We start from the raw sequence: 17,527 nt of genomic DNA, 5'->3' as shown, positions 1-17,527 counted from the left end.
AAGGAAGGAAGGAAGGAAGGAAGGAAGGAGGGAGGGAGGGAGGGAAAGAAGGAAGGAAGGAAGGAAGAAAGGGAGGGAGGAAGGATAAAGGAAGGAAGGAAGAAAGGAAGCAAGGAAGCAAGAAAGGAAGGAGGAGCGGAAGAAAGGGAGGAAGGAAGAGAGGAAGGAAGGGAGGAAGAAAGGGAGGAAGGAAGGGAGGAAGAAAGGGAGGAAGAAAGGGAGGAAGAAAGGAAGGAAGGAAGGGAGGAAGGAAGGAAGAAAGGAGGGAAGGAGGGAAGAAAGGAAGGAAGAAAGGAAGAAAGAAAGGGAGAAGACAAAATAAAGTAGGATAAAATATAGTTATTAAAATAAAAAATTATTATTAAGAAGAAAAATTTCTATTAGAAAAACAAAAAACGGGTCGGTCTAACCATAGGACAAATGGTGGAAACCAAGCTCTACAGACCAAATCTCACACAGCAGCACACACATACACACTCCCAAAAAGAAAAAAGGGGAAAATAATAGTATATCTTGCTCCCAAAGTCCACCTCCTCAACTTGGGATATTTCGCTGTCTATTCAGGTTTTCCACAGATGCAGGGCAGTTCAAGTTGATTGTGGAGCTTTAATCCACTGCTTAAGATTTTTTTGATGCGGACTATTTTTAAAGTCTTTATTGAATTTGTTACGATATTGCTTCTGTTTTATGTTTTGTTTTTTTGGCCATGAGGCATGTGGGATCTTAGCTCCCCAACCAGGGATCAAACCCACACCCCCTGCATTGGAAGGCAAAGTCTTAACCACTGCACTGCCAGTGAAGTTCCCCCAGAGTTCTTATGACTAATGTTTTTCCAATATTTCTTATATTGAACATAGCTGGTGCTTTTACATCATACCCATCTTTCTTAGAAAACAGATCAACCACTTTCTTCTTGGTTCCCTTTTTGCTGCCTTTCATAAGGTGCTCGTTCTTGCTGCCCTCCATGGTACTGGTCAGAGAGCCAAAAGGTGGAACCTGCATTTTTAAAAGGAAGTGCTCAAAAGCTGGTCCAGTGTTTCTAACATTGAGTCTACAGGGTACTTGGGGGTCGGGGGGGGGCGGTTCACAAGTTCTATGACAATTTTTAAGCTTGGGATTTTTAATGATACAATTTTAATATTTATTTATATTTATAATTGCCAAGTTTCTCTTTTGCAGTGATATTTCCTAACTGACAGACTTGAGTTTCTTAAATCAGTGTTTCTCATACTGGGATTCCATGAGTGTTTACCCAGGGGTCTTTGCATTATTCAAGTTTGTGGAACACAGATCTAGTGCTTTCTAGTGTGATATTGACCCAAGTTTGTTCAATAGCACCTTGCCTTCCCAACTTGAGAGCAGACCTGGGTTCTGACCCAGCCCTATGTCCTAAGAGATGTCCCAGAAGGTCCACTTTATCCCGGGGTGGTGGGCTGGCAGCTCAAGGTTGCTTCATTTTTAGGTGCAAGGGATGAAGACTGAAGCCCTTGGGCTCCGTATCTCTGGCATTTCCTTAGACCACATGCTGTGCAGGTAATACATGAAGGTTCTCACCTACACACCAGGTTGCTCCCTTGGAAGGGGGATTTTGCTGGAACCAGTGATAGTGATAGTGGAAAGTACAAGAGCTTGGGAAACAGACGCGCCTGAGTTCAAATCCTACCTTCCCACCCCAACTCCCCAGACATGTGGCTTTGGGAAAATAATTGATATATCCCGTGCCTCAGTTTCCTCATCTGAAACATGGAGCTAGTAACAAGTCACACAGTGGTTGGTACACAATTATGGGAGGCTTCGGTTGCATAACCAAGGCACTGAGTTTCTCTCCTTCAGTTGACATCAAGAGCGCTTGTGCTCATCGGGCCCTCGGGATAACAAATGAATTAATTCCTGGTCTAACATCTATCATAGACTCAAGCCGTTGGGAAAACTGCTCAGTTGTTCCTAGCAGTGCAGAGGAGGGTGAGTGCAGTTCTAATGCCGTTTGTAGGCACCCGAAGAAAGCGGGCGCGGAAGCGTGATGTTTCCTCACTCCAGCTTGGCTCCCCCAGGCGGCATTCCAACCTCGGAGAACCTCCCGGGGGCCAGGGGGGTGGGGGGTGGGCGTGGCGGGCCGCGGCGTGTACCTTCCCAACATGGCGCCCCCCATAGGCCGCCTGCCGCGGTCCCGCCGCACTGACGTGTGTGCGCGCGCGTGTGTCCTGCGTGCAGGTCCCCCGGCGCATGCGCACTCTGTGCGGTCTTCTCCCGGCGAGAGCAGCAACAGCGGTGGCGGCGGCGGTGACGGCGGCGGAGGCGGCTGCGGCGTTAGAGTGGAGGAAGATGGCGGCTTGGAGCAGCTCGGTGTCCCGCCAGCTGTGAGGAATCCCGAGTGCGGCAAGCGCGGCCTGGGGCGGAGCGCCTCTGCTCAGGTCCTATCCCCGGCTCCCTCACCTTCTTCGCCAGCGGAGCGTACCCGAGAGTGTGGCGCTGGCTGGGCCAGGTGAGGCCTCTTCCTCTCCCGGGGCCGCGGCGGGGAGCTGGCGGCTTATGCCCTTTATGCCACGGGTTCGGCGCAGGCCCTGCACCCCGCGCGGGGGTCGGTGCCGGCTGGACTGGGGGCCTTGCTGTAGTCATTCTCGGCCTCCCCGGGTTAGGCAGGGAGGAGGAGAACCCCTTTCCAGGCAGCCCTTGGGATGGGGGCGAACCCGGCCTCTCCCCTCTAGCACGGCGGTTTTCGTCCCCTCACCGGAGCCACGAAGGGGTATGCGACCAGGGTAAGGATGGCTTTGGGGTGTCAAATTATCTTCCACCCCACCCCCAAATCTTTAACGCCTTTGAGAGGAGCCGGAGTTCGGTGCCCTCCAAAATTGGGGCTGCGGCGAGGGGCCAGCATCTCTGAAGCTTCAAAAGGAAGATTTTGGAATTGGCTTAAAAAATGAAACATAAGCAGCCTTTCCTACCCCTTAGTTTTTTGAGTGTTTCCCCAGAGAAGTAGGAACTGCGGATCTCCTTGATTGAGACAGCAGCCCATGTTGTGACTGTGGAAGGCTTCTGGTGAGAATTGGTGCAAAGGGAACCGTGGAGGGTGGGAACCAATTTGTAAACGAAGAAAAAAACAGCCGTAAGATCTTGATAGTGTCTGGAAAGTAATTTCGGGGCTAATGAAGTCCTCTCGATCCTTTGAAACCTTTGGATTGTTATATTCGGAATACCCAATTGCTTTTGTCTGTTAATCTCCCGAATTTTATTAGGAAAATAAAAGCTTCATTTCTAAATTGCCAAAGTCTTTGCACTTTTCTCTGGTGGGATTCTTATTGCTCAGTGTGAAGATTCAGACACATTACCAGATCTCGCTTGCTGGCAGGGACATTGTACTATACTTACCCTTTTTGAGAACAACTTTTGTTGTTGTTCAAATGCTAATTTGGAGACTTTGATTTTGTTTCTTTCAAGTAGGGAAGCCGGTTTGAAGCCTCGTGGTCTCTTCCTTGAGGAATGAAGGCTTCAGTTGCAGTTGTGCTACGGGGAATTGTTGAGATAGCATTGGCTTGGGCACACCAAATACCTTTTATAACTTAAATTTGTTTTGCTTGTGTTTAAGAATGATGACGTCATGGATTTAAAGGGACAAGGAGAATTTGAGAGGGAAATAGCATCATTTAGAATTGAACATTTAAGATCAGTCTGTAGCTTTTACAGTGAATAGTGATGCTCTGTTTCATATCCCTAATTTTGAGCGTATTCATGTGTATAATCTGATTGGTTTCCTTTCTGTTGTATGTTGTCATTTTATATCTTGTAACTGTTTGCTTTTGACAAGCCCAGTATGAATATATTACTTTATCTACATTGACCCATGGGTGTTTTGTCTACTTCAAAAAGCTTTTAATTGTTAAAATGACAACTGTTTAGTTTAATAGTAGCTAATTTTTTGACCGTTTTTTTCTTTTCTTAAAGCTTTTTCCATAGAGATTTGTACATTTTCTTAGTGCCTTTGCCAAGGACATAAACCTAAACCAACAACTTCTCCATTTTAGACAATTGGAGAGCCACTCTGCATTTCAATTTGCTAATAAAGAGTCATGAAATTAATGCAGTAAAACATCCTGGTGGTTTGACATTATACTTCTTGGCATAATGTGTCGCATCGTTGTGCTAAATCATCATCAGATATTGATGCAACTTCATGACATCCGTGACATCATTCACTCTCCAGCATTTTGCCTTTTGCAATTTCTTGCCTTCTCAGAGTCACAAAAAAAGAGGATCAGGAAAAATAGCTTAGGTTGCTTCTTAAATGTCTGATTTCTAGAAGAGCTTTCTCTAACACTGGTTTATATAGTTAAAACCCTTCTGTAGGACTCAGAGCTGTGTAATTGCTACCCATTGTGAAAATGCTAGCAAAACCTCTAGGTTTTACAAGAATATTGAGGTCCCAAGGAGAAGTTGTCTCAAAGATGAACAAATATGTGATTATCTTTGTGATTTCAGGGTTGTTTTAGTCAGTCTATATAAAACTAGAAGCCATTTGTTTAAATAATGCCCTTCCCACTTCACAAGATTGTTAATGTGAAGCAAAAGAGTAATGTTTGTGAAAGTGCTTTGTAAAATAGAAGGTGAATGTAAGATTGATTATTCAATAACCAGTTTTATGAAAATACCTATTGAGAGCCCTCTGTGTGCTGGACATTTTGGGAAGTAGGTACTGATGATTCTAACAGCTTTTGGTCTCAAGTTGCCTGCAGTCTGGTCGGGGAGCCAGACTGAGAAACTAGTTAAATATATTATAGTGTAAGAAATGCACTGAATCGAACCAAGGGAGTCAAGGAAGGCTTCTCAGAGCCAGGATGGCTTTCCTCAACCTTTCCTGTTATTCTGCAGAAAAAATGCCTTTTGTGAGCAACCTGCTTTTTATAAAAACTTAAAAATTTTCTGTCACGAGTTCTTTTCCTCTTTTATTCATTCATTGTCATGACGCTTCCCACACAGTATGCCCCAGTTATGGTTTCTGCATTCTCAAAAATCCACCAGAGTCTTGGGAGAACCTTTTTGAGAGTGAGTCATATGCACAAGCAATAAACACAAACATTGCAGCTGCAATTTAAAATATCTCCGATTACTAAGTGGTGACAGCTTTAGAGTGGTGATGCTTTTATTTTTGTTTTGTAAACTGGCACAAGAAGTACTGTATGATTTGAATTTGATCACATTCAGTTAATAAATGTTTAGTTGTCAGTCCCTTAGAATGTTGACTGTAAGTGATTATTAGTACTGTCTCTGGTCTCCCAATAATAAATAAAACAATAAGGCCCTTCTCCTTTTGAGGTGAAGCTGACAGTTTAAGCCAGAAGTATACTAAACTATTTTATAGAATCTATTTATGTAGATTGAGGCTGCTTAGCATCTCTGTTATTAAACTTCTGTTCAATGCAAGTTCCTCATCTTAGTGATATGGTATTTTATAATTAATTTAGCATGTTGTCACCTACATTGCAGAAATTTTATGGATTTTTGGATTGAGTGGAGTCTGTAAGTGGTGCAGTATTGAGCACATACCATCTGTATCTTAACTGAACATGAGTGCTTTAAAGTAGTGGTTGACAAGAAAGTGAAGGTGATGTGTTTGTTCATTCTTCTATATTGTGACAGTTTGTCACATGTAGAAAGATATGACCTACAGACAAGTCATTTTAAAATTGCCCAGTATGAAGCTCATAACACTACAACTTATTTTTTAAATTGTTTCTTGTGCCATTCTTTTAAATGTCTTGTAAAATTAGTGGTACTCCTGTATAGCTTAATTTTGCACTTACTTACTCATGCATGTATTGGAAAGCAAATTTGCTTTGAATTCAGATTCTTCCTGTATTAAGTTTCTACTTTTTAATTTCTAAAGTTTTCTCCTAGCCTTTTTATTTAATTTTTTTTAGTGTTGCTGTTTTGTTTTCCTTCAAAGGTGGACGTATCTTGTGGTACTTTGATGCTTGTTTATATATATAAATCTGATAAATGTACAGATATTATATAAAGCAATAGTTACTGGTAAAATTTTACTACTCTGGACAGTAACTTAGCTTAGATAGTAACATATTTTCTCTTGTCTCCTAGTAATATATAGATTTCAGGTAGTTCATTTAATTTCTTTCTTTTTTTTTTTTTTCCTGGCTGCATTGGGTCTTCGTTGCTGCGACCCGGCTTTCTCTAGTTGCGGCGAGCAGGGACTACTCTTCGTTGTGGTGTGTGGGCTTCTCATTGCAGTGGCTTCTCTTTGTTGCGGAGCATGGGCTCTAGGCACACGGGCTTCAGTAGTTGTGGCACGGGGGCTCAGTAGTTGTGGCTCGCGGGCTCTAGAGGGCAGGCTCAGTAGTTGTGGCACACGGGCTTAGATGCTCCACGGCATGTGGGATCTTCCTCGACCAGGGCTCGAACCCATGTCCCCTGCATTGTCAGACAGATTCTTAACCCCTGCACCACCAGGGAAGTCCCAGTTCATTTAATTTCTATAAAGGCAAACAAGTTCCAGTTTTAGCTACTAATATTCCCTTAGAATATTTTAACATTTAGGATACTTTTATTTCAGCTATTTTAAGGAATTCACTGGTATGGCATAATCTTCCAAATTTGTGTTTCCTTTATTATTCTCATCTTAAATGTTTGATTCATGTTACTATCTAGAGAACAAGAAATTTTTTTCCAGAATGAACCTCTTGGTGCATTGTTTGGAGAAAGATTGATGTTAATTATAAATTGATCAATACAGTTTTACTAAATGTTGCGTCTCCCATCTGCTGGTTTTTCAGATGCAAATCAAGGAAAAATGGAATTTATCCTTCTGTTTCAGTATTTATTTTTAAAGCTTTTTTGCTGGTAGTCTTGCTGTGTTTTGCCAAAAAGCGACAGTGTCTTGTCTTTTCTTGGTTGATCCAGCAGTGTTATGTTTGCAGTCTGTTCTGCAGGACTGCTTTCTTAGCTTTTGCTTTGAGATACTTAGATAGATCCTTCAGTCTAGTCAAAATCAAGCAAGCTGCTGTCTTCCTTATTACTGAATCTGAAGTTTTACTTTCCTGTGGATCCTTCAAATTTTGATTTGTCTGTCTTCCTTACCTTCCCCCACCTTTTTTTTTTTCCAGTAAATGCAGTTTTCTCTTCCAAGTGTGTTTCATAAATCATAATGGAATTTTGGAATGTAATTCCCCATAGAGCTGCATAATGATGTGTGCGTTAGAATTTCACATTTTATTTAACTTATAAGTAACTTAATGGTAGTGAATTTTGAAGACATTATGGTAGGTGAGATAAGCCACAAAAGAACAAATATTGTATGATTGCACTTGTATGAGGTACCTAGAATAGTCTAATTCATAGAGAGAGAAAGTAGAATGGTAGTTGCCAGGGGCTGAGGAAAGGAGGGAAAGGGGAGTTACCTTTTAACGGATATGGAGTTTTAGTTTGGGATCAAAGTTCTGAAGATGGATGGTGATGATGGTTGCACAACAATGTGAATGTACTTGATGCCACTGAACTGCATATTTGAAAATGGTTAAAATGGCAATTTTTATGTCAAGGCATATATTAACACACGCACAGAGGAAGCTTAATAGTTTATATGTGCTCTGTGGGCTGGCTTGATAATTATTTATTGCAATATAGTAATTAAGATCATAGGCTTTGACCCCAGGTAGACCCAGGCCCCTACCCTAGTTCTGCTACTTTCCTTGGGTATGCACCATAGGTTCTCTAAGCCTCAGTTTTTTCATCTATAACATGAGGATGATGCCCACGTTTTGGGACAATTTATTGTGGGAATATGTGTGAACTTCTCAGCACATTGCCTAGCATATAGTAAACACTTAAATCTTAAACATTATTATTACATTGTTTTATGGAACATTAAAACTGGGACAAGGGGAACTTGTCTCCTAGCTTCCTCATAGCGTAGTCCAATGGCATACTTGTCCTGTATGCAGACATACCTGTAGCAGGAATACATGTTTAATGGTTTCCCCTGTGCTTCCTTTTCTGTCTTTGATTGGAGAACTGGGCTTATTCATGTCTTCATTTGATACCACTGCCCTTATGTCTCTTAAATCCATCTAGATGTGATCTTTCTTTTATGCCTCTTGGTTTTCCAGGGACTTTATAGAGCATTTCCTCTAACTCAGCTGTCCACGTGTTCACAACTGAGTCCATTGTTTCACCTCTTACCTCCCTTAACATAAAAACTAACCAAGTTCCCTTCTCAATATTCCCATCTCTGTAGATAGAATACTTTTATTCTGGTCTGATAGACCATGAAACTGGGAGTCATTTGTTAATACCCTTTTAAAAAAAAAATCTTTTGTATCCTGCCGTGTAGATCTGTATTATCTTCCTCAGTATCCCTTAGATTTCCCTGCTCCTCGTTATACTTGCTGACATGACTCTAGACCAGGCTTTTATGAGCTGAGGGCAGACTGAAGTACTGCTATAGTTCTTAACTAGTCTTGTTGCCAGGGCTCTGCTACTTACTAGTTGTATGATCTCAGCCTCCCTCATCTTCAAAATGGGAGTTACAATTCCTACTGCATGACATACGTGTGCAATATTTAACTAAGTGTCTAACACATGGTAAACACTGCATAAGAAGTATTTGCTGTTATTTGAGTTTTTCTTCTTGGTAATTTTTGGAAATGATTAAGATTGAAGTGACAGTATTATAACAGACCAATCTTAAGGGACTACGATCTGAATGTTTCCCCTCTGATCGGGAACCTATGGTAACTTATTATTGCCTACTCCCTTACTTATCTTTGAAGCTCTCCATTTGGCCCTCATTGTACCTTTCCAGACTTATTTTACATGACACCCCTCATGCAGTCTGTTCAAGCCAGACTAGTCTCACTGCCTCTCATGTATATCATGTTCATTTTTATAACTGGAATATTCATTTTCTTAGGTAGGAGGCATTTTTTCATTAACTACTCTATCCAGCTCTGTAGAGTATCTCCTGTATGCTCCACCACTTAACCACTGTTGCCGTTGCACAATTAGGTTAAAGTTAATATCCAAAAAGAAAATTACTGTGCTATTTAATTCCTGCCAAATACTTAAAAGGGATATATCATAGAGTATAATTCATATGTAATATTTTTAGTGTCTTATATGCACATTTAGTACTTACATATTAGGCACTCAAATGTTCATTCAGTGTATGCATTTGATTCTTGTGGGCTGATGTTCTTCATGAGCTTTCTGAGGCATTGCATGATCCTAAGTGTCTTTTGAGTCTTTTTTGCCTTTTTGTTCATTGGTCCATTCATTCAAAAAACATTTATTGAATGCTGTGTGCTAGGCATGGTTCAAGATATTAGGGTTGGGCTTCCCTGGTGGCGCAGTGGTTGAGAATCTGCCTGCCAATGCAGGGGACACGGGTTTGAGCCCTGGTCTGGGAAGAACCCACATGCTGCAGAGCAACTAGGCCCATGAGCCACAACTACTGAGCCTGCGCGTCTGGAGCCTGTGCTCCGCAACAAGAGAGGCCGCGATAGTGAGAGGCCCGCGCACCGTGATGCAGAGTGGCCCCCGTTTGACGCAAGTAGAGAAAGCCCTCGCACAGAAACGAAGACCCAACGCAGCCATAAATAAATTAATTAATTAAAAAAAAAAGATATTAGGGTTACAGTGGACAAAATAGGCAAGGGCTCTGATTTCCTGCATCTTACATTCGAGAATGAAGAAAGCAGTTAATGAATGAACAAAACTTCAGACAGTAATAAATACTTCAAAGAAAATAAAAGAGTTAGCTAAAAGGGAAGACTAATTGAGATTGGTTTAGAGAAGGCCTCAGTGAGAAAGTGATATTCAGGCTGAAAGACACAAGGCAGAATGTTTAATGCTAAGTTTTGGGGACATAAGGAACAGCTAGTGCAAAGGTCTAAAGTATGAACCAGGTTCCAGTTGGGATTCTCAAATTGCATTTGGCTGTTGTTTAGTTTTTGCTTCATAATCTAAAATAGCCTCCTCCCCTTCTCCCCATTTTTTTTTTTTTTTTTCTTTCGCTCAATGACACTGACTTTTTGAAGAGACCAGTCTGGTTATCTGGTAGACCCTTCCACGTTCGTGATTTGTCTTACTATTTCCTTGTGTCAATTAATTTCTTCCTTTATCACCTTTTAAGACAATTGACAATTTGCAATCCTTTGTGATACTGTGTATTTAAATTGTATCACACTTGATGTCAGCTTTTGCCATTATAATGATGCTGAATTTGATCACTTGGTTAAATGTGCAAGTCCTAGATCTTTCCATTGTAAAGGTTTTGCTTTACATGGATCAAGTAATCTGTGGGTAGCAATTTACTACAACACAATTACTCTATTCCATCTTTCACCTGTTGGTTTTAACGTCCATCAGAGATCCTTGCCTGAATCAGTTGTTTCATTGGAGGTTGCAAAAGGATGATTGTTATTGTTATCCTTCCACATTTATTAGCTGGCTAATAAATGAGAATCAACTGAGAATTAACTACTAAAAGTTTCTCCTAATAAGGTAGGGTGTTTTGTTTAATTCTTTACTTCTCATTGTAAATTTTCTTGGTGAAGAAATGGTCACCTCAGTGGTAGCAAATGAGTTTCTTTGCTATTTTCTGTATCATTGTAGGCACATGAATTTTTATTTATTCATTATTTTACAGTTAGTTACAGCCATTAGTCTCTTTAACGCAGAACTTTCACCAGTATGAGTGTCTTCAAGCTAGTGTTGTGTCCTTTTGACGTGCCCCGTGTGCCCTTTGGCGTTTGGGTTGTTTTCTCTCGCAAGATTTTCCAGGTGCTCCTTGTACTCTCTCTGTTCTTGACCCGAAATCAATCATTTTTCTAGGAAGACCTAGTTACTTTTACAGAGAATGCCATTAGAAACCAAGATCTGAGTGCTAGGAATGCTCATTGCTTACTGGGTCTTCATTATTTCTAGGTCCTTTCAATGGGCAGAGATAGAAAATATTTCCAATTTAATTTGAATCGTTACAGGGTTCTTTTCTTTAGATTTTATCTCTCTTTCCTTAAACTGAAAATCTTATTTTTTAGTACTGTTCACGTTTATTTGTTCTATACTACAGTATACATAACTTTTCATTTTATTTTTAAAAAATATTTATTTATTTGGCTGTGTCGGGTCTTTGTTGCAGCACGCGGGATCTTCGTTGCTGTGCACGGGATCTTAGTTGCAACATGCGGGATCTAGTTCCCTGACCAGGCATTGAACCTTGGCCCTGTGCATTGGGAGCGTGGAGTCTTAATCACTGGACTACCAGGAAAGTCCCATACGTAACTTTTAAAAATATAGTCTTCATGTTGTTACTAACAAAATTACTGAGGTAAATTTAACATTTATTTGTGATTCTTTTTACCCTAGAACATTCTGTCAATATCCAGTCAAGAAAATGGAAAACATACTAGATATTTCAAATAGAGGAGATTTAATATAGGTTGCAAGACTGAGAGGGCAAAAAAGAGTAGGGCAGGGTGACTTAGAGATGAATAACTAGGGTGAAACTGGGACTTCCCCGGTGGTCCAGTGACTAAGATTCCGTGCTCCCGATGCAGGGGGCCCAGGTTCGATCCCTGGTCAGGGAACTAGATCCCACAAGCATGCTGCAACTAAGAGTTTGCATGCTGCAACTAAAGATTCCGCCCGCTGCAGCAAAGATCCTGCGTGACACAACTAAGACCCGACACAACCAAGTAAATGAATAAATATTAAAAAATAAATAAAGTAACTAGGGCAAAACTATTACCTCAAGAGTTGGGAACAAAAGGGTTAGATGGCATTACCAAACCTTTTAAAGAAAATGGAGAGGGGTTCACCCATGACCTCAAGCATTGCTGCCACTTTCAGATCTGGCTGGGACCAAGAGCGGGAATTGCCAAGATATGCAACATGGCTGGTACTTGGATCATGCTCTTCCTAATGTTTATTAGTTTCTGGTTTATCCTTACAGTGTTTCTTTTTGCAAAAATAAACAAATATCTTCATATATTCTTTTTTATCCTTTCTTACACAAAAGATTGCCATACTGTGTACACTGTTCAGCATTTCTTTTCACTTAATATATCCCAGAGATTATGCCTTGTTGGAATAGAGATAATCCTTAATCATATTCACAGCTTCATTGTGTGGATGTGCCAGATTTGTTCAACTAGTCACTTTTTGATGGTAATCAGTAAGTAATGCTTTACTGCTGATCTTTTAAAAATAGATTTTGGTGGGAATTCCCTTGCGGTCCAGTAGTTAGGACTCGGCACTTTCACTGCCGAGGGCCTGGGTTCAATCCCTGGTTGGGGAACTAAGATCCCACAAGCCATGTGGCATGGCCCAAAAAAAAAAAAAAAAACCTACTTTAAGATAGATTTCGGTATGTGTGGTAGAAAGAGCATTGAGCTGATACAGGTTCTGTTTTGCCACTAAATACATGACCTTAAGGAAGTCACCTAAGTTTTTGGACTTCAGTTTCCTCATTTGTAGAATAAGGGTTAAATTGCTCCATAATCTCTAAGATCTCCTGCTATAATATTTTATATTTTTCTGAGAGTTTTATTAGCCATATTTTAAACCCATTGCTCAGTAAAGTATGTAAAGCATAGGAAAACTATAAACGAGAACATAAGGTTAAGTTTTAGAAGTACTGCTGAGGGTTTTCTAAACTTGAATCTGCTCAGGTGCTTGTTAAAAAAATTAAGATTCCCGGGCCCATCCCTGTTTTCTGAAACAGTGTCTAGGAAGTGTACCTACTAGGTGATTTTTTTTTTTTTAAATGATCAAGCTTGTGAAACAAGATTTACTTCATGTGCATATGCCATTGTCCTTTAGGTTTCCTGAGGATAGGGAGTAGTCAGGACATTATCTACCCTTCATGAATTCCATTGCTCTGACCACCACCAGAAGAAATATAAGTAGAAATGAAAATTTCCATTCTCTTACAGCATCTTGTCAGAATGTACTATGTTCTTTGCAGAATATTTTTGTGTCAGTGAGGTTGTTGCTTCTATATGCAAACTGAGAGATTTGATAGGAATACTGTACAATTGTAGAGTGCTTTGAATTCTGCTTCCTGAAACACTGTTTTCACCATGCTTCTCATTTGCTCACATTTAGTGAATTCCTTCCTAGAGACTTCAGAACATATTGGGTTCCAGTTCTGGTTCCTTTTCTTTTTACAAAGCTGGCTAATTGTGGGCAAATGAATTTATCTGGGCCTCATAATCTTCATCTGTAAAACATAACTGATAATATGTCCCTTATAGAATTGAGGTAGGGTTAAATGAGATAAGGTGCTTGGCACAAACTCTTAATACCTGTTGATTCCCTTTCCTCTCAGCTAGTCTTGACACCAGCTGCATTTTAATGATTCCTTAGTAAGTTGGTACTCAGAGTCCATGAACTGGCAACATTGGCATCACCAGGGTTAGAGTGCAGAATGTCAGGTCCCACTCCAGGCCTACTGAATCTGAATCTGTAGTTTGAGTTGCACATTAAAATTTGAGAAGCATTGGAACCTTAAGAGATTTTCTTTTTGTCTGAGTTCCTAATGATTTCGTTGTTCTTTTTACCTTTGGCAGGTTGGTTTTGCTGTGCACTATTAGCTAAAGCTATTTTAGATCAAATATGTGAGCACATGTTCAGAATAAAAGTTCGCCTGCAGAAGTATTTATGTATTATTATTAAATACTATTAAAAGTTAGGTTTAGGTAGATTTTTTTATATTGTGAGAAATTCAGAAGAGTGCATAAAATATGTGCAGTGTAAAGAATAATTATAAGCAAACATCTGTGTAACCGCCATCCAGGTCAAGTGATAGAATATTGCCAGTGCCTCAGAGATACTTCCAGTGTACCCCTCTTTGATTACAACCATTTCCTGTCTTAGAAGTAGCTACTGTTTTGTCTCATGATAATTTCCTTGCTTTTCTTGATAGTTTTATCACCTATGTGTGTATCTAAACAGTAGTTTAGTTTTGCCTGTTTGTCAACTTTACATAAATGGAATCACTTCGTGTATTCTTTTGTTGTCTTCTTCTGGTCAGTATTAGAGATGTATCCATTTATTGTATAGATTTTCTTTTTAAAGTAGTAGAGCGCAAAAAAATTCTGGCAAGTTTTTAATAATTTAGCTGTAGTATTAAACCTTGATTTTTTTTTAAAAGAAAACAGAAATATTAATTCAAAAAGATATATGCCCTGGCGCTGGCCATGGCTGCAGTGTCCCTCTTATCCACTTTGGCCACCTGGCTGCTCAAGCCGGTGCAGAGCTGCCGCCTCAACCAACGCCCCTTCCACCTCTCGGCAGTTCGAAATGAAGCTGTTGTCATTTCGAGCGTCGTCCTGGTTGGCGAGAATCCTGCAAATCACTCCTATGTCCTCAAAAAAACCAGAGCAGCTGCCGATGTGGGAATCAGCAGTGAGAGAATTGTGAAACGAGCTTCAATTTCAGAGGAAGAACTGTTGAATTTAATCATGATAATGTAGACTCCTTGTTCAGCTGCCTCTTCCAGAGCACATTGATGAGAGAAAGATCTGCAATGCTGTTTCTCCAGACAAAGATGTTGATGGCTTTCATGTAATTAACGTAGGGCGAAAGTGTTTGGACCAGAATTCCATGTTTCCAGCTACTCCGTGGGGTGTGTGGGAAATAATTAAGCGAACTGGTATTCCAGCCCTGGGGAAGAAAGTGCTTGTGATTGGAAGGTCAAAAAACGTTGGAATGCCCATTGCAGTGCTGCTGCACACGGCGGGGCTCACGAACGTCCCGGAGGTGATGCCACTGTCACAACATCTCATCGATATACTCCCAAGGAGCAGCTGAAGAAACATACAGCTCTTGCAGATATTGTGGTCTCCGCTGCAGGCATTCCAAATCTGATCACAGCAGATACGATTAAGGAAGGAGCACCTGTCATTGATGTGGGAATAAATAGAATTCAAAATCCCATAACTGCTAAACCCAAGTTGGTTGGAGATGTGGATTTTGAAGGAGTCAGGAAGAAAGCCGGTTACATCACTCCAGTCCCTCGGGGTGTTGGTCCCATGACGGTGGCAATGCTAATGAAGAATACCATTATTGCTGCAAAAAAAGTGCTGCGGCTTGAAGAGCGGGAAGTACTAAAGTCTAAGGAGCTTGGAGTAGCAAGTAATTAACTACTGTGTCTTCTGTGTCATGAACAGCACTCCAAGCTAGTTCACGAGGAAAACCAGGCCAATAGAAATGCAGTATTTATTCTACTTAAATGGTTTAAAACCATGCTTTCTATTTATTTGTAAGTTTAAATGGGTGGGTGTTTGCACACATAGCCCTGCAGTTACCCACCAGGGAGCACGCCACTATCGTGCTGGGTCATGGGATCCAGCCAGGAGAAGTCATTAACCTACTGATTAACAGGGGGACACTGTCACATTGAGAATGGCTGCCTAACTTTGTCAACCAGTTCAGTTAAAATTTGTCTTTTTTTAGGAGGGCAGCTATGCTTACCACTCTACCACCAATGCTGCACAAATTTGTGTTTTCTACGACTGCATTTCCCAAGTGCTATTCCAATAATGAGTGGATGCTCACTTCAGGTTCCAGACCTTTTGAGTTCAACTGGTCAAACCAAAGGAAAAATGTTGCAAGAGAAAATCAGGGAAAAGGTAAAAAGGAAAGAAGTGATGGTAGTTGAGTAGAAAAAAAATTACCCTAATTTAATATATGTATTGATTGATAACCAGAAGAAAAACTACATGTTAATAGTCTCCTAAGCTGTCATTTTGTAGCTTAGTCATTGGGAAAATGTTTGGGGTTGTTTCATTTGCTATTAGCCCTCGTTTTATGTTCGTTACCATCCTGAGGTTTCCCCGTTTTAGTTTTCTAGGATTGAAAGGCTTATTTTATAAATTATTCATGTGTGTTGTCATATTTGACTTTCCTACATCCTTAAACTTCACTGTCAAATTTTTATACTGTTGGAGGTGTCTGTATGGTTTCTTTAGTGTAATCTTGAAACCTGTATTTGGAAAACATAACTTGGGCTTGATGATCATTAGGGCAGCTTCTATAAGTGTGCAACTTTCTTTTCCACCAGAGAAATGTCAACAGCTGCCAGCTTTTCTCTGATGCACCTGTTGGCTTTCCTTGATTGATTTTTGAGAACTTGAGTTAATACTGAATTTAATCAGACTTTCTGATTAAAGGACTTTTTTGCTTCATTTTGATTTTTTTTTTTAAATAAAACACTTCTGGCTGGTAAAAAAAAAAAAAGATATATGCACCTCAGTGTTCATAGCACCATTATTTATAACAGCCAAGATATGAAAGCAACCTAAGTGTTCATCAGTGGATGAATGGATAAAGAACATGTGGTGTACACACACACACACTCTCACACTGTAATACTACTCAGCCGTAAAAACGAATGAAATTTTGCCATTTGTGACAACATGGATGGACTTGGAGGGTATTATGCTTAGTGAAATAAGTCAGACAGAGAAAGACAAATACTGTATTATATCATTTATATGTGGAATCTAAAAAATACAGCAAACTAGTGAATATAACAAAAAAGAAAGACTCATAGATATAGAGAACAAACTAGTGGTTACCAGTGGGAGAGGGGAGGGGCAAGGGTCAAGATAGGGGTAGAGTATTAAGAAGTACATATATAATAACCTTTAAAAATTGTGAATCACTGTGTTGTATACCTGAAACTTATATAAAACTTACATGATACTGTACACCAACTATATCTCAATTAAAAACAAAAAACCTTGATGCTTAGTTTTCTTTGGAAAACACCCATTTATACAGTTTGGTTTTTTCTCCTCTACTTAAAGATACATAGCTGTAATATCTAAACCACTGTGCGCTTTGTTTCTAAATATTACAAAATTGCTAGTTTTGTTATATTTATTTTTGGCAGGAATATTATACACTCTCTTGGGTGTCGTTTGTTTTAAAATTAGACTGTAGAGGGGACTTCTCTGGTGGTCCAGTGGCTAAAACTCTGGGCTCCCAATGCAGGGAGCCCGGGTTTGATCCCTGGCCAGGGACCTAGATCCTGCCCTGCATGCTGCAACTAAAGATCTGGCATGTGGCAGTGAAGATCCCACGTGCTGCAGCTAAAACCTGGCTCAGCCAGATAGATAGATAGATAAATAGATAGATAAATATTTTAATAAAATAAAATTACACTGTAGAATAGTCTACTTTTATTTATATTTATTTATTTTTGGCTGCTTTGGGTCTTAGTTGCGGCATGTGGGCTCTTTGTTGCAGCGCGCGGGCTTCTCTCTAGTTGTGGTGCGTGGGCTCCGTAGTTGTGGCGCGCAGGCTTAGTTGCCCTGCAGCATGTGGGATCTTAGTTCCCTGACCAGGGATCGAACTCACGTCCCCTGCATTGGAAGGCGGATTCTCAACCACCGGACCACCAGGGAAGTCCCTATTCTACTTTTAAATATGTATTTTTACATTTAAAAAAAATCAGAACCAAGTTGAATTTACTAAAAATTTGGGAGACATTTTTACAAATTACAGAATAGAT

The 17,527-nt window shown here is 40.3% G+C and overlaps 1 protein-coding gene and 1 pseudogene across 3 annotated transcripts in view; both read left to right on the top strand.

Moving 5' to 3' along the window:
- Positions 1-469: 469 nt before the first annotated feature.
- Positions 470-17,527, top strand: part of LOC114485940 (uncharacterized) — a 78,524-nt gene continuing 61,466 nt past the window's right edge. The window contains exons 1-2 of one of the 3 annotated variants that reach the window (XM_028487799.2): positions 470-1,962; positions 2,212-2,482. In XM_028487799.2, the coding sequence (XP_028343600.1) occupies positions 1,785-1,962; positions 2,212-2,482 (449 nt within the window). In that variant the 5' untranslated portion in view covers positions 470-1,784. Of the gene's footprint in view, positions 1,963-2,107; positions 2,483-17,527 lie in introns of those variants that run through there. The other 2 variants (XM_028487800.2, XM_028487801.2) reach the window with 2 other exon arrangements.
- Positions 14,068-16,257, top strand: LOC102973831 (bifunctional methylenetetrahydrofolate dehydrogenase/cyclohydrolase, mitochondrial-like; annotated as a pseudogene).

Source organism: Physeter macrocephalus, chromosome 3 (assembly GCF_002837175.3).
Source record: "Physeter macrocephalus isolate SW-GA chromosome 3, ASM283717v5, whole genome shotgun sequence".
NCBI classification, from domain to species: domain Eukaryota; kingdom Metazoa; phylum Chordata; class Mammalia; order Artiodactyla; family Physeteridae; genus Physeter; species Physeter macrocephalus.
This window is presented reverse-complemented; position numbering and strand designations above follow the sequence as displayed.